This window comes from Lepisosteus platostomus, chromosome 5 (genome assembly GCF_059453375.1).
Source record: "Lepisosteus platostomus isolate fLepPlt1 chromosome 5, fLepPlt1.hap1, whole genome shotgun sequence".
Classification (NCBI taxonomy): Eukaryota; Metazoa; Chordata; class Actinopteri; order Semionotiformes; family Lepisosteidae; genus Lepisosteus; species Lepisosteus platostomus.
Window position 1 is genome coordinate 17,287,196 of NC_142615.1, and position 23,554 is coordinate 17,310,749.

Genomic DNA, 23,554 nt, shown 5'->3' on the forward strand with positions numbered 1-23,554 from the left:
TTTTTGTCGGCTGGGTAGAAGAACGCTTCTTCACTTCCTACACTGGCTATGTCCCTGACCTCTACAAACGATATATTGATGACTGCGTTGGTGCCGCCACATGCTCCAACGAACAGCTTGAATTCTTCCTGCACCATTTCACCAACTTCCACCCGTCCCTCAAATATACGGTTAACATATCTTCCACCACTCTTCCGTTTCTAGACATCCACTTGTCTATCAACTACCCCCGACTGTCCACTTCAGTTTATTACAAACCCACGGATTCACACAGCTACCTCCTGTACAGCTCATTTCACCCCAACCACACTAAAAACTCTATTCCTTTTTCACAGTTCCTTAGGTTACGACGATTATGCAGCGACGACATCGACTTCGAGAACCAAGCCCTCGAAATGTACTCATTTTTCATCAACAGAGGATACCCCAGCAGTGTGATTGACAGGGCCCTTGCCTGAGCCAAAAACACCCCCCGGAACATCAACCCGATCAGGAACTCCCGCCGTAACAACCGCATTCCTTTGGTGCTTCCTTACCACCCTAACACACTTCCTATCCCCAGGACCATTAACCAGAACTTTTCCATCCTACAGGATGATCCCTCCATTGGGGCCCTCTTTTCTGATCGCCCTATCATCTCATATCGCCGACCACCTAATCTGCGTCACCTCCTTATTCACAGCTCCCTTGACCGCCGTCAACAACCATCCACACCAGGCACTTCCCCTTGCAACAGAGCTCGCTGTATCACCTGCAAGTACACAGCCACCACCACAATCATTCAAGGCCCCTCAGGACAATTCCGGATCACCCAGACACCATCTTGTACCTCCAGCAACCTTATTTACTGTATCTCTTGCAGTAAATGCCCAGCCATCTACATTGGAGAAACAGGAAGGAGACTTGGAGACCGTTTCAGAGAACACGTCAGGGCTGTGAAGATTAAAGATCTCTCCAAGCCCCTTGTTTCTCATTTCACCTCTGACGGCCACGACCACTCTAATCTCTCCGTCTGTGTTCTCAAAGACGGTTTTCCGAACTCATCCATCAGAAAGACCACCGAAACTAAAATTATTCTGCAGCTAGGATCACACATTCCCTTAACGACTACTGTTCTTTTAAATTTTCTCCATTCATTGGAAGTTTCATTTCACACCTCTCTGCACCCATTCTGACTTCACACCTCTTGATTGGCCTCTCTTTCTGTCCCCTGCTCCCGCCTCTCACTGCTCCTCCCTCCCAACCTTTGTTCTCCAGCTACTTTACAGTACCTTTGCCTACTGCCCTGTCTCTCTCACACCTGAAGAAGGCTCCACGGCCGAAATGTTGTGTTCTCTTTCTTCTTTTTTTCAGCATGGAATAAACCTATAACTTGTTCCTTTGCAGCATACGCATGCTGACGCAGCTACCCACCTGATATAATAAACTGAGTCTGTCCAGCATCACATGTATCTGTACTGTATACTGTATAAGAGCTGGGAGACCCCAGTAGACCCCAGCTCTGTCTTACTGTGTGTATTGAGCTCAATACAGACTGAAACTGCACTGACTGTCTCCTGTATCACGTCTATCTGTACTGTATATAACTGTAAATCCCAGCTCACCAGAATAATCACGGACACGTCGTCGACAGACAATTTCCCCGCAAAGACAGAGGAGCGTGAAGCAGCGACATTAAGCGACTCTAACTTGGCGGCACCTTTCAAAATAAAAGTCAAACAAAACTGTCGCAGGAAATGAAATCCTGGATCAGGTAAAGTCTCATGTATAGCACAACAACACTTTGTACATCCTCAGAACTGGGTGGAATGTGATAAAGAGACCCACAGCTAACATGAAATTGCCGTTCTTTACTCATTTTTGGTGTTTTTATATCGCTTCCTCTTTGCACATTGACACAGCGTTGTGCTGTGCTAGATAGGAAAACGTCTAATTCCTGACCAAACAAAAATATGTGCCTCTCCAAAAGTGGCTCAGATCTATTCTACAGACCCTCAGCTAATAGAAAATCACCATGGTTTTGCCAGATCAATGTCTTAGCCGATGTTGCTGGGGTTTATAAACTACTTTCTGTTCCCAGACTGGGACTGTGCAGTGATGGACAGGGAGTGGTCTCACTCCTGTCCCGACCAAACTCAAATCTGTATAACATCTGTACTGTACAGTATCTAAATATCCACTGTACTACATATGTACTGTATCTGTACTACATCTGTACTGTACTGTATCTATATCTCCACTGTACTACATCTGTACTGTACCTGTATCTATATCTGTCTCTCTAATATAATATTTCTGTACAGAACTATATCTATATCTTTATTGTAATATACTGTTCCTGTATCTCTCCTGTACAATATATGAACAGTATTATATCTATACTGTACTTTTTGTATATTGTACTGTATATACAATAAATACAATATAGATCTAAGGAATATATCTATAGATACAGATACAGCTACAGTAGAGATACAGTACATATATATTACAGTAGACATATAGATATATACTATACTAGATAGATACTACTGTACTATATCTGTTCCCACTCTCAGTCCGGGAACAGGAAGTGGTCTTATAAACCCTTATAAACTTATAAACAGCAACATCAGCAAAGATACATATCTTTCAAAACCATGGTGATTTTCTATTAGCTGAGGGTCTGTAGAATAGATCTGAGCCACTTCTGGAGAGGAACAAAGTTCTGTTTGGTCAGGAATTAGACTTTTTCCCATCCAGCACTGCACAGCGCTGTGTCAATTTGCACAGAGGAAGCGATATAAAAACACCACAAAGATTACAAGAGAACAAAAAATGAGTAAAGAAAGGCAAATTTCTATTAGCTGTGGGTCTCTTTATCACATCCCACCCAGTTCTGAGGATGTACCAAGTGTTGTTGTGCTATAAATGTGACTTCCAGGATTTTATTTCCTGAGGCAGGTTTGGGGTGCTTTTATTTTGAAAGGTGCCGCCAAGTTAGAGTCGCTTAATGTCGCTGCTTCACGCTTCTCTGTCTTTGCGGGGAAATTGTCTGCCGACGACGTGTCCGTGATTATTCTGGTGAGCAGGGATTTCAGAAGTGATCTTTTCGTGAGAGTTTTTACTTTAAACAACCGCTCGAGTTTTCCCGAATTCTTTTCGTGAAATGCTTTGACAGCTGCGATGATCTTCGTGTTCATAGTGCGAGCTGTGTTACACCATGATCACACCGCGTGTCAATGCACAGGGGTGAATACTTATGCATTCAGTTATATTCTGTTTTTGTTTTTAATTAATTTAGTAAAAAGTCTGGATTATTTTCACTTTGATATTATAGAGGACTTTGTGTTGATGGGTGCCAAATATTCTCAGTTAAATCTATAATGGTTCCATGCTGTAACTTCGTGAAATGTGAAAAAGTCCAAGGGGGGTGTAAACTTTCTGTAGGCACTGTATTACTGAGGGATTCTCTGTGTCTCCTGTCCTGTTAGTTAGAGTGCTAATTTCTGAGTGATTCACTCTGATCTCTGTGATCTCCTTTCTCACTGTCCTTACTGTGTCTCCTGTCCTCTTGTGTGTTTTTATTACTGAGGGATTCTCTGTGATCTCCGCTCTCTCTCACTGTGTCTCTTGTCCTGTTGTTTATGTATATTGTTGAGGGATTCTCTGTGATCTCCTCTCTCTCTCACTGTCTCTCCTGTCCAGCTGGGTGTGTTTATTACTGAGGGATTCTCTATGATCTCATCTCTCTCAATGTGTCTCCTGTCCTCTTGTGTGTTTTTTTACTGAGGGGTCCTCTGTGATCTCCTCTCTCTCATTCTGTCTCCTGTCCTGTTGTGTGTGTTTATGACGGAGGGATATTCTCTGTGATCTCCTCTCTCTCACTGTGTCTCCTGTCCTGTTTATGTATATTACTGAGGGACTCTCTGTGATCTTGTCTCTCTCACTGTGTCTCCTGTTCGGTTGTGTGTGCTTATAACTGAGAAAGCCACCAGCTGTTAGAAAAAGAGCACAAAATGACAAACAAAATGGCAGCTACAGAGGTTCTTATGAAGAGTAAACACACTCATGGTTCTAAGAAACGACAACCTTTCTCAGAAATGACAACGCTGTGAGGAGTGGTGTGTGACAACTTTCTTTTCTTAAAATGTTACGTGTTGCTTACAGATGTTTAACTGGTGTCCTGTGTACAGTGAGCAGGAGATGGTCTTGGGCAGTTTCATATTGAACTCAGTACACACAGTGACACAGAGCTAGGACTGTCCTGCAGGACGGACACACTGCTGGGGTCTCCCAGCTCTTATATACAGTACAGATAGACGTGATACAGGAGACAGTCAGTGCAGATTCAGTCTGTATTGAGCTCAATACACACAGTAACACAGCGCTGGGACTGTCCTGTAGGACAGACACACTGCTGGGGTCTCCCAGCTCTTATATACAGTACAGATACATGTGATACAGGAGACAGTCAGTGCAGATTCAGTCAGTATTGAGCTCAATACACACAGTAACACAGCGCTGGGACTGTCCTGCAGGACAGACACACTGCTGGGGTCTCCCAGCTGTTATATACAGTACAGATACATGTGATGCAGGAGACAGTCAGTGCAGATTCAGGCTGAATAGAGCTCAATACACACAGTAACACAGCGCTGGGACTGTCCTTCAGGACACACACACTGCTGTGGTCTTCCAGCTCTTATATACAGTACAGATACATGTGATAGAGGAGACAGTCAGTCCAGATTCAGGCTGTATTGAGCTCAGTACACACAGTAACACAGAGCTGGGACTGTCCTGCAGGACAGACACACTGGTCTCCCAGCTCTGATATACAGTACAGATACATGTCATACAGGAGACAGATATTACAATACAGATATAGATATAGTTCTGTACAGAAATATTATATTAGAGAGACAGATATAGATACAGGTACAGTACAGATGTAGTACAGTGGAGATATAGATACAGTACAGTACAGATGTAGTACAGATACAGTACATATGTAGTACAGTGGATATTTAGATACTGTACAGTACAGATGTTGTACAGATTTGAGTTTGGTCGGGACAGGAGTGAGACCACTCCCTGTCCATCACTGCACAGTCCCAGTCTGGGAACAGAAAGTAGTTTATAAACCCCAGCAACATCGGCTAAGACATTGATCTGGCAAAACCATGGTGATTTTCTATTAGCTGAGGGTCTGTAGAATAGATCTGAGCCACTTTTGGAGAGGCACATATTTTTGTTTGGTCAGGAATTAGACTTTTTCCTATCTAGCACAGCACAACGCTGTGTCAATGTGCAAAGAGGAAGCGATATAAAAACACCAAAAATGAGTAAAGAACGGCAATTTCATGTTAGCTGTGGGTCTCTTTATCACATTCCACCCAGTTCTGAGGATGTACAAAGTGTTGTTGTGCTATACATGAGACTTTACCTGATCCAGGATTTCATTTCCTGCGGCAGTTTTGTTTGACTTTTATTTTGAAAGGTGCCGCCAAGTTAGAGTTGCTTAATGTCGCTGCTTCACGCTCCTCTGTCTTTGCGGGGAAATTGTCTGTCGACGACGTGTCCGTGATTATTCTGGTGAGCTGGGATTTCATTTTTTACTGAGGGATTCTCTGTGATCTATTCTCTCTCACTGTGTCTCCTGTTCGGTTGTGTGTGCTTATAACTGAGAAAGCCACCAGCACAAAATGACAAACAAAATGGCAGCTACAGAGGTTCTTATGAAGAGTAAAAACACTCATGGTTCTGAGAAATGACAACCTTTCTCAGAAACGACAACGCTGTGAGAGGTGTGGAGACGTGCAGGAACACAGGTCTGCAGGTCACAGTACAGCAGAAATAGCCCACAGAAACCACAGAGAGATGTGCTGCACAATGTGTTTCCCCTACTCTGAGAATGAAAGTGAAACAGGAGTGGTGTGTGACAAAAATTATAAGTGTTGCTTACAGATGTTCACCTGGTGTCCTGTGTACAGTGAGCAGGAGATGGTCTTGGGCAGTTTCATATCGAGCTCAATACACACAGTAACATAGAGCTGGGACTGTCCTGCAGGACAGACACACTGCTCGGGTCTCTCAGCTCTTATATACAGTACAGATAGACGTGATACAGGACAGACTCAGTGTATTATATGCCAACATTAACAGCTGTGAAACAGTTACCCTGATGCTGTATCTGTTGTTGTGGGAGACTTTTATCAGGTCAACCTGTGGAAGGTTCTTCTGAAATCTTACCAGCATGTCTCCTGCCCAGCAAGGGGTGCAGATACTCTCGATCACTGATACACCTCTATCAAAGATGCCTACCGCTCCATCCCCCACCCACTCTTCAGACAGTCAGATCATCTGTCAGAGCTTCTCCTGCCAGCTCACAAGCAGAAGCTGTATGCTGGCAGTCCTGTGCGGACCAGCTGGCCACGGTGTTTATGAATATTTTGAATCTTTCACTTTTACAATCTACCATTCCCATGTGTTTTAAGAAAACTACCATTATTCCAGTGCCAAAGAAAAATACTCCTGTTTTAATGATTACAGGCCAGTAGCACTCACATCCACCATAATGAAGTGATTTGAAAGGCTGCTCATGAGGCACATTAACACACTTGTACCTGAGTGCTTAGACCCCCTGCAGTTTGCATACGGTGCAACAGGTCCACTGACGACGCTATTTTCCTGTATCTTCACACTGCCCTGGTTCACTTGGCTGACAAAGACACATATGTCGGAAATCTATTCATTGATTACAGCTCTGCCTTTAAAACAGTAGCTCCTTCCAGACTGGTCAGGAAGCTTAATGACCTGGGCATCGCCACCTCTCTGTGCAACTGGATTATGGGTTTCCTGACCAGCAGACCACAGACTGTGAGGGTAGATGGACAGCTTTCTTCCAAACTGACTATCAATATAGGTGTCCCTCAGGGGTGTGTGCTTAACGCCCTGCTGTTCTCCTTGTTTACCCACGATTGTGTGGCCAGACACAGGTCCTATTCTATCTTCAAATATGCTGATGACACTACATTCACTGGCCAAATCACTGCTAATAAGGAGACAGCCTACAGGGATGAGTCAGGAACCTGGGGGAGTGGTGCACTGACAATAACCTCCATCAATGTCAGCGAAACAAAAGAGCTGGTCATTGATTTCAGAAAGCAGGGTGGGGACCACACCCCTCTTCACATCAATGGGGGTGCTGTAGAGATGGTTAGCAGGTTCAAGTTCCCGGGTACCTTCAATGCCAGCGTGGTCCCAGCATGTAACTGGAGCTACTGAGAAGGTACAACAGTGCCTTTACTTCCTCAGACAGCTGACGAAATTTGGACTGTCTTCAGCTGTCCTTACCACATGTTACAGGTGTGCTGTTGAGAGTGGCTCAGGTGTGGGATTACAGTGTGGTTTGGCAGCAGCTCGTTACAGGGGGTGATCAGGTCAGCCCAGTCCATCACTGGAGTACAGCTCCCCTCTGTTTCAGACATCTTTACAAGTCGCTGTCTCAGGAAGGCTGGGAGTATCGTTAAAGATACCAGTCATCCTGGTTCCTCACTGTTCTCCTCCCTTTTCTCTGGTGAAAGTTATAGGAGCATAAAGGCACGAACGTCTAGACTCAGACAGCTTCTTCCCTCAAGCTGTCAGATCACTGAACTCCACCCACACCACTGGCTCATACTGATGTGTTTTATTCTCTAGTTGTATGTTATTTAACTTGTTGTTGCTGCTGTTCTGTGCTTTTGGTGATTCCTTGATGTCTTGTATAGGAGCACACATGCAAATAAGCATCTCATTGCACTTGTGCAGATGACAAGAAACTGAACTGAACTTCTCTATTCTGAACCTGTATTTCTACTGTACTGAAGATTCACAACTGAAACATTGTGTCTCTAGTCTTGTCCTTTCAAACCTTTACTTGTTCCTGTGCAGCCTGCTGACACAGAATTTTTAACAGGCATAAGGCTGTTTCTCCAGATGTTTTCTACGTGTAGGAACTTGAATGAAAAAGTGAACGTAATCTTTTTTTGTGAAATGCTCCTGTTTTATGGAGCCCTGGTGATGTTATATGTGTCCTTGTTTGTATTGTATGTTATTTTCTGCTTGTTTTGTTTCTTCTTGCAATAAAAAACCTTCTGCTTTCTGACCATCACTTGTTGTGGCACCCTGTGGTCAAGAGTGGGCGCCATTACATCACATCTCCTGACTGCTTCTCTGAGGCATAGATCGCCGGATATTAAATCTCAGTAACAAAATAAATTCATGGATCATGTAGAAAAAATCTACATATTTTGAAATGAAGCACAATAACTTGGACTTTGTGGAAGTACTGTCATTCACCATGTTGTCACAAACTCCCATTCCAGTTATCTCGAATGCTGATGTGATGCGGCCCTTCCTGCTCACTAGTCTCTATAATTACTGATGTACAAGTGAATAATTACAGGTTTTTCAGCAGACATTTCCCTGCAGAAATGTTTCAACTCTGCATGCAGAGTAAGTAGAGTTTGTCAGTAAAACCATCAGGAAGAGGAGAGGACTATTTCCATCGGATCAAAAGAGATATTTTTACAAGCCAGCTTGTTTACAGTGTCACACGGCTGCTTCACCTCACTGGAAGGTTTGTTGCCTCATTCTAAATCACAGAACATGGCGCTGTGCAGACCTGAAAATTTCACTGCGTTGTGATGAACACTGGGGTTTTTTATGTTTCTGTGTCCATTTTACTTTAATTGTGTTTGAAATGCACCCATCAATGCTGAATCTTTCTAACCCTGGAATTTAAGAATAGCGTTAAAGTTCCCCTTTATTGACATGTCTGTCCTCAGAATAAAGGAAGTACAAGATGATAATAATAATTCTTTATGGCACCTTTTTACAGTCTAGTGTCCGTCACTAAACTGGGGCATTAGAACCCACACAGACCGCAGGGTGAATGTCCCCTGCTGGCCCCACTAACACCTCTTCCAGCAGCACTCTCACTATAAGAAATATCACCCCTGTGTGTGAGAGTAGGGATGTGGACCCCAGTGTCCCGACTGCTGGTCAGTACAGATCCAGGACACTGTGTGTGAGAGTAGGGGTGTGGACCCCAGTGTCCTGACTGCTGGTCAGTACAGATCCCGGGACACTGTGTGTGAGAGTAGGGGTGTGGACCCCAGTGTCCTGACTGCTGGTAAGAGTTGACCTGGATATTCTGGTGATTTATTTTGGTCTTAATGATGAACCGGTTCAGTTGATAATTAACTTTATAAATCCACTAGGTGACACCAGATCTGTGTCACAGCAAGGACAGGAAACCCCCACCCCACATCAGCAGGAAGAGAAGGAGAGAGAGAGAGAGATGGCTTCTGAGAGCTCAGCGCTCAGCCCTGGTGAGTTTTCTTTTGTTCTAACTGAGAGTGCCTGTAAGAGAGTCCCTGAGGGTCTCTTCTGTGCACAGAAGCAGCTGGAGAAGTTTCTTCCTGTCTGCTGAGAGTTTGTTCTGTCTGTTAAACACACAGGGTCTGAACTAGGAGAGAGACAGGAGCTGATTTACTTTCACTTTCTCTTGTCAGGGATCAGAGATCGGTACTGTAAAACCCAAGCTGTTTGGAATTTACTAAATATTTAAATAAAGTGTTTATTTAAGGCAAAAATGATTGATGTAAAACCTGTCTGTTTGCTGATGGTATTGGATTCACACCATTAGTATTAATGATGCTCAGACATGCTATATGATCGTTTCCTGTTTGTTGCTCAGAGGCTGTGTTTATTGTACAGTTGATAATACCAGAGAGGAATAAGTACAGATGAACAACAGAGGAATTTATTTAGTCCATAATTAGTAGTGATTCCAGGTTCTCATGCAGCTGTTTTTCCTGTCCTGACTGGAGGAGCTCACCCAGCTGTGTCTGGAGAGAAGCCAGGTTATCGGCTTCAACAACATGGCTGGGCAGCTTGTTCCCCACACCCACCCCTCTCTGTGTACAGTAGAGCTTCATGTCTTGACTTGGGGAGCTCATCCAGCTGTGTCTGGAGAAAAGCCAGGGTATCTGCTTCAACAACACAAAACCTCTTTTTGATTTTAAGTCTTAGTGGTCCTTTGTGTTTCAATGTTAGTTCTGAGGATGTCTGAAATATCAATATCTAAATGTTCACTAATCGTCACTGAGGATTTTGAATATTTTGTATGTATGTGGCTCAGTACCTCCAGCCTGTCATTGTGGGACCCTCCCTTCAGACTAAAGAGAATCAGTTCCTGCAGCCTGTAAGTGTGGGACACTCCCTTCAGACTAAAGAGACTCAGTTTCTTCAGCCTATCAGTGTGGGACACTCCCTTCAGACTGGCAGGTGTAAAGGTTCTATAAATACAGGAATCACAGGTGGACTCTTAGTGCTAGCAGGACTGTTCTTTATGACAAAGAGGTCTTTTCATATTCAACAATTTAGTTTTTCTACAAAATTTTATGAAACCCCATGAAACAACAGTGAAATTAATAAAATGCCAGTATCTAATGACAAAAGAAATATGTTCTGTAGAGAGAACTGATAAAAGTAAAACAATACCTGTAATACAAATAATAATACTAATTTAAACTTATCAGAAATTGAATGTATACAAGAGATCTATGAAAAGAATTTGTGAAATATCAATGATCTTTGTCTCTGACAGGGGAGGCACCACAGCATCTCTCAGAGATCAGGATCGTGCTGCTGGGGGGACGACGGTCTGGGAAGAGCTCAGCAGGAAACACCATCCTGGGCAGAGAGGAGTTTCAGACTAGGAACCATTGTGTGAGAAGTCAAGGTGAAATAGCTAAGAGGCAGGTCACTGTGGTCGACACTCCAGGGTGGGATCCACAGCAGGTCAGACAGGAAGTTATCAAAAAGGAGGTTGTGTGCAGTGTCTCTCTGTGCCTCCCAGGACCCCACGCTCTCGTCCTGGCCATACCTGTAGACTCCTCATTCACAGAGGAAGAAAGGAACACATTGGAGGAACACCTGCAGCTCCTCACTGACAGAGCCTGGAAACACACAATAGTGCTGTTTACCTGCGGGGACACACTAAGAAACACAACCATTGAGCAGCACATTGAGAGAGGAGGGAAGGAGCTCCAGTGGCTGGTGGAGAAATGTGGGAACAGGTATCATGTTCTTAACAACAAGAACAGGGGCGACCACTCTCAGGTCACAGAACTGCTGGAGAAGATAGAGGACATGGTGGAAGGAAACTATGGGTGGCACTTTACTACTGAGACATATCAGGAGATTGAAAAGAGGATCAGACTTGATTATTTGAAACAGAGCAAGGAGGAGAGACAGAGAGAGACAGAGGAGCTGAGACAGAGGTTGGAGGAGAGACAGAGAGAGATAGAGGAGCTGAGACAGAGGGAAGAGGAGAGACAGAGAGAGACAGAGGAGCTGAGACAGAGGGAGGAGGAGAGACAGAGAGAGACAGAGGAGCTGAGACAGAAGTATGAAAGAAGGGAGAGAGAGAGAGAAGAGGAGCTCAGACAGAGGTTGGAGGAGGAGTGGAGCAGGAGAGAAGAGGAGCTGAAGGAGAAGATGAGAAAAACAATGAAGGAAGAGGAGCGGGAGAAAGAGACAGAGGAGCCCAGACTGCCTGTCAAGAGGAGGAACAGTGTGGAGTGGATTCCTCCTGCCAGTGAGTGTGATTGATGTTCTATTACTGAGTCACTTATCTTACTTGTCATCAAACCCAGGGATTCAACCATCTGGTGTCCTATAAGGAATTAAAATCATACTGTGCTCCACTCTGTACTGTATTACTAACACACTGATATCTACCAACTTAAACTGGTCTTCTGTGCTGTACTTGAACTGTTTTCTATCATTGAGATCAGATTTAATCCATCACAGCGAAATTCAGTCACACCAACAACCTCTCTGATCTGTTCCTCAAGACTATCTGACCAACAGTGTCAAAGGCAGCTCTGAAGTCCAGCAGGACAGGAATGGATGAAAGAGCCCATCAGCAGATCATTAGAAACTCTAACAAGAGGTGACTTAGTCCACTTTACTGTAATTGAACAAATTATTATCTGTTGAGTGAATGATACATCTGAGCTCTAAAATGAGTCTAAAATGCCAATAGAACTGAAACTCCTCAGTGTATCACTGACAGAAGAGCTCAGAACAGGAGCAGAAGTCTGAATGAACAGAGGGCCATCAATTAATATTAATCTCCTCTCATGTTTAACCTCCCTGATGCTCCTGTCTCTCCTCCTGTTGCAGTGAGTGAAGGAGACCCTGCAGTCGAACCAGGAGGTCGAGTCCCAGATCAGACAGAGACAACTGCAGATCGTGAGGAAGAGAGAGGAGAGGAAACAGAGGGACGAAGAGAGCACTAGAAGGAGCTGCAGAACTACCTCCGCAGGATGGAGGAAGAGATCCAGACACGAGAGGAGAAGATCAGAGCGCTGGAGGAGTAGATAGCAGAGCTGGAGGAGAGGCTGAGGGAGGAGAGGGATGAGGGGAGGAGGAGAGAGCTGGAGGAGGAGCTGAGGAGAGAGAGAGGGGAGAGGGAGAGGCTGCAGAGAGACATAGAGGAACTGAGAGAGGAGCAGGAGAGGGAGAGGAGAGAGAGAGGAGACACACAGGAGGGAGATGGAGGAGCTCAGGCAGCGCTATGAGGAAAAGGCCAGAGAGGAGGCAGAAACGCTCCAGCAGGTCAGTGTGTCAACAACACAGTTCACTCCAGCAGGACAGGAGCACAGGAGCTGCAGGAGGTCTGAGGAGCTGAGAGAGACAGTAGAGAGACTCAATTGTAGACAGATACAGTACAGTAGTTTGTTATTTCAGTCCCCTGAAGCAGAAGAGACATAAAAGAGATACAGGAGTTTGAATGAGAAGCAGAAGCAGCACAATGAGAGAAAGGCCACAGAAGATGATTGAGAGAAGGTGTTGCTTAAAACATTCTCTAATCTCTAATCATCTTAATTTATGTTACTGATGTATTTAACCTAAATTAAATAAATTATGTTTAAAGAGAACAATAACAGCAGCTTTGCTCCCTCCCAGCTTGTATCCAATCACAGCAGCCTCCCATCTGAAGCCCCTCCCTCTTCCCTCATCCTACTTCCTGTTCCTGTGGAGACTCCAACATGGCAGAGACGGTATCTTAGCTCAATACTTCTCTTGAAGAAGGCTCCTTTTGCCAGTATTATTGTGTAATGACGTGATTGTTGTGTTGCCAAGTGCCTTGAAAACATTTACAGATGAAGGTTTTTCTATTAACTTTAGTCAAGTGAATCCCAGCTTTATCAACGAACATTTTAAGACGAACATTACCAACAGAAGGGACAGTACAATAGTATTACTTTATGTGCTGCATTGAAATGTTGAGATTTTATATATATACAGTAATTGGAAGGCATTATTGAGATTATTGAGTTTCACTGTTTATTAAAAAGTATTTGTGTATAAGGATCTTTCTCCTGTTTTTATACCTCATCAGTTTAATGGACCAATATTCTTAAGAGACTCATCAGAGAGGCTGGACTCCAGAGTCAGGGGCAGTGAGACTTTACACTGGGCACTATCAGGTGATACAGACCAGCTCAGTGCAGTTAACCCCAGCAGTTTGTAAAGCCTGATAGAGACTCATCAGAGAGGCTGGGCTCCAGAGTCAGGGGAAGTGAGACTCTACACTGGGCACTATCAGGTGATTCAGGTGGGTAGCTGCGTCAGCATGCATAGGCTGCAAAGGAACAATAGGTTTATTCCATGCTGAAAAAAAGAAGAGAGAAAACACAACGTTTCGGCCGTGGAGCCTTCTTCAGGTGTGAGCACCAAAACGTTGTGTTTTCTCTCTTCTTTTTTTCAGCATGGAATTAACCTATTACTTGTCACTATCAGGTGATACAGACTAGCTCAGTGCCGTTAACCCCAGCAGTCTGTAAAGCCTAACAGAGACTCATCAGAGAGGCTGGACTCCAGAGTCGGGGCAGTGAGACTCTACACTGGGCACTATCAGGTGACACAGACCAGCTCAGTGCTGTTAACCCCCAGTCTTCCGTCCTTGTGTAGAAATACACTCCTTGTGCTGAATGTATTTCTATTCAAATAATCTTGTATTTCTACCAAATTGTGGATATTTTACTGGAGTTATTAGAGTAAACTACCAGCTTTCTATAAAGTCTAAATAATACTGTACCTCCCTGTATTCAGCACTAATCATACTTGTATTTATAAAGAATAAAAAGGGTTAATTGAAGAAGCTTTCAGAAGCACGGAGTGAAAAGAGAAAAACACACTCGTGTGTAACAGTGTTGTGAGTTCAGTGAAGTGTAGGTGGAGTGTGGGGAACTGTCCTGTTCAGTCGTGTGTGTGTTACAGAGTGTGAGACAGTTTTTAAACGGGACAGTGTAACATCACCTGTAATGAGTGTAGGATGTACGAGACTGAGAGGAAGATCAGCGATACCAGCTGCAGTTCTCCTGTTCTATAAGAACCTCTGGAAACGCTCCCATATAGTTACTAACTTCTTAGAAAAACTTTTAAAAAAGGGATCCAGTGTGAGTTTATTCTCGGCACGCGTCTCTGACTGCAGCCAGCACAGGAAGGGACCTGCGTGACGTCACCACGTCCAGGCTGTGAGGGACTCGCGGTGCAGACGCCCGCAGGAAGTCGCCCAGGGGGGTTGTGGGAATTGTAGTTTGTAACTAGTAGCTATTGCCTGCTGTGGTGAAGCGTTCAGACAGGGTTACACTTAGAGCGAACTACCTGCCTCCATGAACTTATTTAAACAGCCGTGGGTGAAAATACCAGGTTCATATATCTGCTGGGGTACAGAAATACAATATGAGGTATTAATAAATATTTACATATAAACTTCACTCGTATTAATACAGTCTCGTTTGAATAAATTCCGCTGTTTATCTAGTAAATTCATTTCAATGAGTTTTCATTCTTTACATTTCATTAGTGTGAGAGACGCGACTCCGTACTGGATACAGCACATAGAAACTGGATGGACCTCTGTTCACGACTGAAGACACTCAGGATAAAGAGTTAATTAACTGTAATTAATGTCATGAGCTGTAATGAGTCCCGGTGTCAGAGTAACTGTAACTGATAACAACACAGACAGTATTATATTAGTGAGAGTAACAGTCAGGAGATCAAATCCTTTTCTAATAAAATGGGACTACTGCATTTCTGTTATTTTAAATTGTTTTCTTGAGAGTGAAGTAACGGGAGACTTTAATTAGAAAGTGTTGCTGTAAAAAGCGAAGTTCCGGTTTTTATACTCGTCCAGAAACTGTCCCCGCTCTGACCTCTCCTCCAGGTCGCTTCTCATGTGTCTGTTCTGGCAGGTTTCTGTCTAAAAACACGTTACAGGACTCCTGTCTCATGTGGAGACACATGTGGGGTCATGTCAGGGCAGAAGTCCCACATTGTAAACCATTTAAACTGGGACTGGGTACAACCCGGATCAAGACAAGAACTGAGAGATTCATCAGTCTCAGGACTCTTTTCCACTGGTGTCTATCTCTCTGTCCTGTTTCCTAAAAAACCCACTAGTACCCCATGTAGGAAAGAAGGAAAGAAGACTCGCTCGTCACTCCTGTTCTGTCCCGGTGTCGCAGTAACTGGGACTGAAGCAGACGGAGAGGAGACGCGCACTTCCAGAACTTTCCTTCCCGCTCGGTTCTTCCAGCTGAGCCCCAGACGGACTTTTCCCCTCATGAGGAAAGAACATCTTCCCACACAAACAGCCCGTTTCTCTCAGAAACATTGGCTAACCCACAACATCCAGGGCACAGGGAGCGTTTTTACCAGCTGCGCCGCCACACCAGGACTCCCCTCGTCTGCAGAAACACCAGGGAAGAGCCTCCGCCATCCCTCCCAGCCCACAGGAGATTCCCGGTGCAGCAGCAGTATCAGGAGGACGAGCCGGAAGCGGGTTTTGGCGCCAGTTTTGCTCTTTTATTATCAGCTCATGAGAATAAAGTCAATATCAAACATAAAAGTCAATTTCTGGTCAGATTTGTTCTACACATAGGAAATTGAATGAGTGTAAGTAATTATTTTTTGTGAAATGCTTCTGGATTATGGAGCCCTGGTGATGTTACACTTATATAGCGCATTTCTGGACACTCCACTCAAAGCTCTTTACAGGTAATGATTATTTGGATGAAGATGGTTTTGGGGACTAATAGTCTGTTTCTACAGCCCACCTCCCAGCCAAACTAAATAACCTTAAAGAGACTCCACCATCCCTGGGGTGTGGACCCCAGTGTCCCGACTGCTGGTCAGTACAGATCCCAGGACACTGTGTGTGAGAGTAGGGGTGTGGACCCCAGTGTCCCGACTGCTGGTCAGTACAGATCCCAGGACACTGTGTGTGGGAGTAGAGGTGTGTGTTTTTTGCTGTACTGATAGCAAATTCCACCAACTATTGGCAATAAAGAATAATCTAATCAACTTCAAAAACATTTTCACTTTCACAGTCTTGTCACAGGTCAGTACTATCAAGGTCACATCATGCTGTCCTTGAAATATTTGTTTTTTAATTAGAACTTTAGAAAAATCATTCAATTGGTGCAAAACCTAACACATTGTAGGTCATCATTGATCATTTTAAATTAATTGATTACTAATGTCAATTACTAACGAGTGATAAATACATCAACAGATTTTATATAGCTGCACATGTCCAACAATAAAATTGACTCTTGATTTTCAGCAGATCTCATTTGAAGTAATAATAATAAAAAACTTTATTTTATATAGCACCTTTTAAGGTGTCTTCTCAAAGCAATTCACCGATTGATAACAACAATGTCCTTGCACAGCAGCAGCTGGAGAAGTTTCTTCCTGTCTGTTGAGAGTTTGTTCTGTGTGTCAAAAACACAGGGTCTGAACTAGGAAACAGACAGGAGCTGATTTACTTTAAATTTCTCCAGTGAAGATATCAGAGATTGATATTATAAAGATCGGCAGAGTTGTGGCTCTGTGGCTAAGGATCTTTGCCTGTGGGTGAAAGGTTGCTGGTTCAAATCTTGCAGTTGGCAGAGGAATCCTACTCTGTTGGGCCCCTGAGCAAGACTCTTAACCTGAACTGCTCCAGGGGCACTGTACAATGGCTGCCCCTGTGCTCTGAATCTGTCTTTTTCACATACCCCAGCTTGCTCTCCATGAGACACACAGACTGGGAGAGAAACTGGGGAATATGTTATAATTCAAGCTGTTTGGAATTCACTAAATATTTTAATAATGTGTTTATTTAAGGTAAATTGATTGATGTAAAACCTGTCTGTTTTCCTGTTTGTTGCTCAGAGACCATGTTTATTGTACAGTTGATAATACCAGAGAGGAATAAGTACAGATGAACAACTGAGGAATTTATTTGGCCCATAATTAGTAGTGATTCCAGGTTCTCATGCAGCTGTTTCTCCTGTCCTGACTGGAGGAGCTCATCCAGCTGTGTCTGGTGAGAAGCTAGGGTATCGGCTTCAACAACATAGTTGGGCCTCTTGTTCCCCCCTCCCACCCCCCTCTGTGTACAGTAGAGCCTCCTGTCCTGACTGGAGGAGCTCACCCAGCTGTGTCTGGAGAGAAGCCAGGGTATCGGCTTCAACAACATGGCTGGGCAGCTTGTTCCCCCCTCCAACCCCTCTCTGTGTACAGTAGAGCCTCCTGTCCTGACTGGAGGAGCTCATCCAGCTGTGTCTGGAGAGAAGCCGGGGTATCGGCTTCAACAACAGGGCTGGGCAGCTTGTTCCCCTCTCCCACGCCCCTCTTTGTACAGTAGAGCCTCCCACTCCTAATTTTAAGTCTTAGTGTTGCTTTGAGATTCAGTGTTAATTCTGAGGAACACTGAGGTGTCAATATCTAACTGGTCTTTAATGATGACTAACTGTCACTGAGGATGTTGAATATTTTGTACAGATGCAGCCATTCAAAGTGCGCGGTACAGACATGTACCGGAGGTAATTGGCTACGGTGTCGTGCATCGTGACGCAAGATGACGCGGGGTACCGCTGTACGTGATTGGTTGACCGACAGGGGCACTCGTGGTCCGTTGGTCTGTCGTAGAAAGACTTACAGTAAACGTCTTTGCTGTGCCCGTTGTAGACATTGAATTTTACCACTGAAGGGAAATCTTAGTGCCTGAGCATAAAAAGAATAGGAGCATACTGCAACGCGTGTGAAGGCCATAAACTATATTAATTTTGGAACTTAAACATACAGTATATGGCTGGTCTTGGTACTTTAAAGTAAAAAATACACACCAGTATTCCATTTCTCCCTAAACATTTTAAGCATCGAAGTCTTTAACTAAAGAGATACCGGAGTCAACAAGCATACTTTTAGAATTTGATTAATAGGGAATATAATATGGAATCGCGTATCTAAAGAATTTAATAACGATATGATTATATTCGTGTACTGCGACAGGGCTGTGTAGGGCTGTTTCGCCTCCCTCTTCATGCGTCTTCCCTTGTAGCCTACTGGTTTATGTGCCTGACTACCAACTGATGGGTTGTGTGTTCAAATCCAGCTGTTGCTGGACTTTTCTTTTAACAAACATTTCTTTGAAAAAATAGAATAGCGATATTATGGACAATCAATTGACTTTTACATTTCAAAATATCACAACATGATCGATTCTAAGTCATTTTTGATAACAATCAACAAACAAACATTTCTTTGAAAAAATGAGATGTTTCCCTTGGTCAGAGATATAAATATATAATATATAAATAAATTAAATTTAACTAACGTGAAATAGCGTGTGAAAAAGTGGCAGTTTTAAGCTTTTCTGCTAATATAATATGGAATCGCGTATCTAAAGAAATTAATAACGATATGATTATATTCATGTACTGCCACAGGGCTGTGTAGGGCTGTTTCGCCTCTCTCTTCATGCGATTGTACCAGGAAGAGGATTTCTTTCTATTCGAAACGTGTATTTTAAAAGTTTAAGAAGTAAAAACCTTACAGCGTACACAGATTTCTAAACTGATCAGGATCGTTATCTTTGTCTTATGCATAATAATGTTCACCGCTCTGTCCAGCAAATTAATAATAAACTTTATTTTATATAGCGTTTTAAACGAATAAGTAATTAGATTGCTCATAAACCTAATCACTTGCTTTTTCTTTTTATTTAGGCTCAGATTTCAACTATAGATCGTATTATTAATAACCATAATAACAACCAACCAACAAAAACAACCATATAAACATAATACCAACCAAAAACATAGACAACGACCACAATACAAAATCAAATATATCAAACCATTATACTCTCGCAAATTCCTCCAATTATCATAATCCTGCCCCTTATGCAAAACAAAACCCTCCTCCCATCCCAGTTTATCCTCTTTATCATAAACAAAATCCACCTCAATTTTCAACATAAAGCATTACACAAAATCAATACCTCAACACTCCATACTCAACAACGATAATTCACAAACAGCCAGAACATGTAGTGGTTTCATTAGTGACAAAGGCTAGTGACCTTTGTTTCATTAGTGACAAAGGCTAAAAGGGCTTTTATGTAAACCATGTTTGCTATTAATTCATTCAGGGCTAAAGTATGTTCATTGTCTTCAAATGAAAGAAGGGTTCCTTTCGCCGTGGTCGGGTTGAAATTAGAAGCTTGCCACGCCTGGACTGTTACACCAACGTATTAGCATGTTAAAGCGATTTCATTGAGGAGCCTCGCCTTTCTTAACTAGTACTGTACTTACTGGGTTTTTGAGGGGGGGGGGAGGTGTCTTTTGCTGGAAATCTCGCCTGCTTCTACTTTACAAGTACAACCCCTCTTTGCCGGAGTGCTGGCTGTGACGAATTAAACCGGTTTCACAGGTATTTTCAAAGTAGGAAGTACAGTGTTAACTGGTAGCTGGGCTCCTCAATGAAATCGCTTTAACATGCTAATGCGTTGGTGTAACAGTCCTGGAGTGGCAAGCTTCCAATGTCAACTCGACTCGATTGGAAGACAATGAACGTATTTTAGCCCTAATTGAATTAATAGCAAACTTGGTTTACATAAAATACATTTTTCCAAGAAAGTTTATAATAATACGATCTATAGTTGAAATCTGAGCCTAAATATAAAGGAAAAGCATTTTCAGAGAGTAATCACGCTCTGTTTATGTAGAAAAAGCGATTAGGTTTATGAGCAATCTAATTACCTATTCGCTTAAAATGCTATATAAAATAAAGTTTATTTAGAGATGAATGATCAGTGTCGCAGTTTAAATAATTTTCGTAGGAGGGCTGTACAAAGAGTGAAATACCAGAAGGATGATTGCACTGGACTGCACACTCTCCTAGAGTGCTGTTCTTCACTGGATTGAAAGGATTACCTTTCCTTCTTCAATTATCTTCATTCCCCTGTAACAGTACAGTACTACAGCATGACTGTTGTTGCTTGTGGACAGTATATAAACACAAATTTTAAGATGAAACTTGAGTCACTTTGGAAAAAAAGTTCTGACACAAGTTCTGACAAAAGAACAAAAGTTCACAAAATCATGAACATCAGGTAAAACTTTGTAGTTACTTGATGTCAAAAACGATAAGTTTCTTTTATAATGACTTTTAAGTTTTGACTCTTGAGCAAACTGAACCCTTCTTATCTGTGGAAAGGTTAGTGTGTAACCTCCCTGATGCTCCTGTCTCTCCCCCTGTTGCAGTGAGTGAAGGAGACCCTACAGTCGAACCCAGACTCCAGCCCTGCCCCTCTGAGCTGAGACTGGTGCTGCTGGGCAGGACTGGTGCCGGGAAGAGCACAGCAGGAAATATCATCCTGGGCTCAGAGGAGTTTCCCTCTGAAGCCAGCAGCTCCGCAGTCACTCAGGAGAGCCGGAAGAGGACAGGACAAGTGTCCGGGAGACGGGTGACTGTGGTGGACACTCCAGACTGGCTCCACACCGGACTGTCTCAGGGGGACAGGAGACGGGATGTGGGGCTCTGTGTTAATCTGTCTGCCCCGGGACCCCACGCCTTCCTCCTGGTGACCCCCCTGGGCCGATCCACAGGGGAGGAGAGGAGGACACTGGAGACAGTCCTGGAGATATTTGGGGAGGGGGCCCTGAGACACACCATGGTCCTGTTCACCCACGCTGATGAGCTGACCAGCAGGACGCTGGAGGAGTCTGTGCACACAGGCAGCAGGGAGCTCCAGAGGCTGCTGGAGAAGTGTGGGAACAGTTATCACGCACTCAACAACAAGGACAGGGGCAGCACTCAGGTCACAGAGCTGCTGGAGAAGATAGAGGAGCTGGTAGGAGGAAACAAGGGCAGCTACTACAGCAGTGAGATGTACCAGGAGGCCGAGTCCCAGATCATACAGAGGCAACTGCAGATCCTGAGGGAGAGAGAGGAGAGGAAACAGAGGGAGGAGGACAGACTGAGGGAGAAGCACCAGAAGGAGCTGCAGAACTACCTCCGCAGGATGGAGGAGGAGATCCAGACACGAGAGGACAAGATCAGAGCGCTAGAGAAGTGGATAGCAGAGCTGGAGGAGAGGCTGAGGGAGGTGAGGGATGAGGGGAGGAGGAGAGAGCTGGAGGAGGAGCTGAGGAGAGAGAGAGAGGAGAGAGAGTGGCTGCAGAGTGAGATGGAGGAACTGAGAGAGGAGCAGGAGAGGGAGAGGAGACAGAGAGAGGAGACACACAGAAGGGAGATGGAGGAGCTCAGGCAGCACTATGAGGAAAAGGCCAGAGAGGAGGCAGAGAGACACCTAGACCTGGTGAAGCAGCACCTCAGCACAGGAGCAGTGATACTGGGAGCAGGACTTGGGGCAGCAACAGGAGCCCTAGCAGGAGCCCTGAGGGGCCTAACAGGAGCAGCAGCAGGAACAGTGATAGGAGCTGCAGCAGGAGCTCAGATAGGAGCTTTACTGGGAGGAGAAACCAGAGCAGCACAGACTCACACAAAAGAGCACACACAGCCTGCAGATACACAATAACACACACAGCTCACAGACACACAAGAGCAAACACAGCCCACAGACACACAAGACCACACACAGTCTGAGCTGAGAGAGAGCTGAAGACACTGAGACAGGAGCAGGAGAGGGAGAGGAGGAGCTCAGTGTTATTCGAGTGACAGAGAGATACAGACAGACACTGATACAGAGAGGCCATTCCATTTGGTTCACAATTAAGGTGTTTTTCTAGCTGATAGAGTTTCCTGATAAGGAACAACTCCCAAGGCTAAGACACATCAACCACCCTAACAAATGGTCATCTCTGGGGCCTCAATGTTGGAGATTCTAAGGGAGAGTCTTATTCAAAGTTGTTTACAACTCTAAGGTCAGAGTGCATGGTTACTCATCATCACCCAATCAGGAACTGGTAGGGCAGGTTAACCCCACATGGGTCTTGAATGCCCATGAAACTTTCAACCAATGAACAGCCGTAGTTCCTCCAGGGTAAAACAGGCAGCACAGGACTTAGTCAGTGCGCCTCCTGGACATTCTCGACTCAGCGCCTCCTGGACATCCTCAGACCCAGCCCAGACAACCACGTAACGGCCAGTGTGTCCGAGTGGCAGGACTTTCCTTTGTTCTAAGAGTCGAGAACGGAGGTTGCCAGCGTGTAACCAAAGGATCCACCCGAGGTTAGCCCAGCAGCAAGCCTCATGAACCCACCGCGAAAGATCACCTGATCAACAAGTGAACTGCGGTCGGAACTGTGGACAGCTGAAATCAGCATTAAGAACTAGTGCTACATCAGGAACGAACTGGTCTTCTTCCTGTCTAAAGAGTGTGACCTGCTTGGACACGCAGAAACTCCTGTGCAGAAACTCTGCTAGTAAAGCCAGAACTAACTAGCCGGTCTTCAGAGAGCATCAGCAGGAATCTCTCCCTCCTTCTCCCACACCGCCAGCCGCACCAGCACTGCCTGTCACTGGGCCAGAGGATGCTGATTGGATGCAGCAGCCTGCCACCACTGTTTGTGTCAGCGGGAGATCTGACTCCACACAGATTGGATGAGTATTCAACATTCTGCATTACAGCTCGAGAATTCAATTGTTACCTCAACCACAGTTGACATCAATTTAATTCCTATGAGTGATGTACTTGCTTTTCAGTATCTAGTGTAGAACTTTTAACCAAAGTTAATTTAGGAAAGGGTCTAAATTAATGATATACTGAACGTATGTCCCTCTTGCTTTGTAACTTTTTATTATTGAATATATACGTTTTGTATTCTGCTAACCCTCACTATAAGATCTGTTATGTTTATATGCACATTTTATGTATTAATAAATGTATTCTCATGTATTAGTATCTGTGTGTGTGCGTTGTTTGAGTTATCCCGCATGGTTGATTCTATTAGCCATCAGAAGAATCATTTTGTGACTTACTGCTACAATTAATAATTGTCCCAGTTAAGCACAAAACCCTACATTTACTGGTGCCTCGTGAGAGGATGCCTACACTACTGACATCCACTTCAAATCTATCAGTGGATTTTGACCTTAAAATCTTTACTACTGGATCTGGTTTTCTGAAACTGTGACCTTAACATTGAGATTTTACTTTTAAATGCAAACAATGGTATCCGTTTGCCTTTTCACACCATAGCTAGTTTTA

The 23,554-nt window shown here is 44.1% G+C and overlaps 1 protein-coding gene across 1 annotated transcript; it reads left to right on the top strand.

Moving 5' to 3' along the window:
• Window positions 1-2,783: 2,783 nt before the first annotated feature.
• On the top strand, window positions 2,784-23,242 carry LOC148664290 (GTPase IMAP family member 8-like). The gene is made up of 4 exons (XM_088630907.1): window positions 2,784-3,063; window positions 9,246-9,356; window positions 10,637-11,629; window positions 20,646-23,242. The coding sequence occupies exons 2-4, from the start codon at window positions 9,326-9,328 to the stop codon at window positions 21,920-21,922; spliced, it is 2,301 nt and encodes a 766-aa protein (XP_088487033.1). The 5' UTR covers window positions 2,784-3,063; window positions 9,246-9,325; the 3' UTR covers window positions 21,923-23,242.
• Window positions 23,243-23,554: the final 312 nt, after the last annotated feature.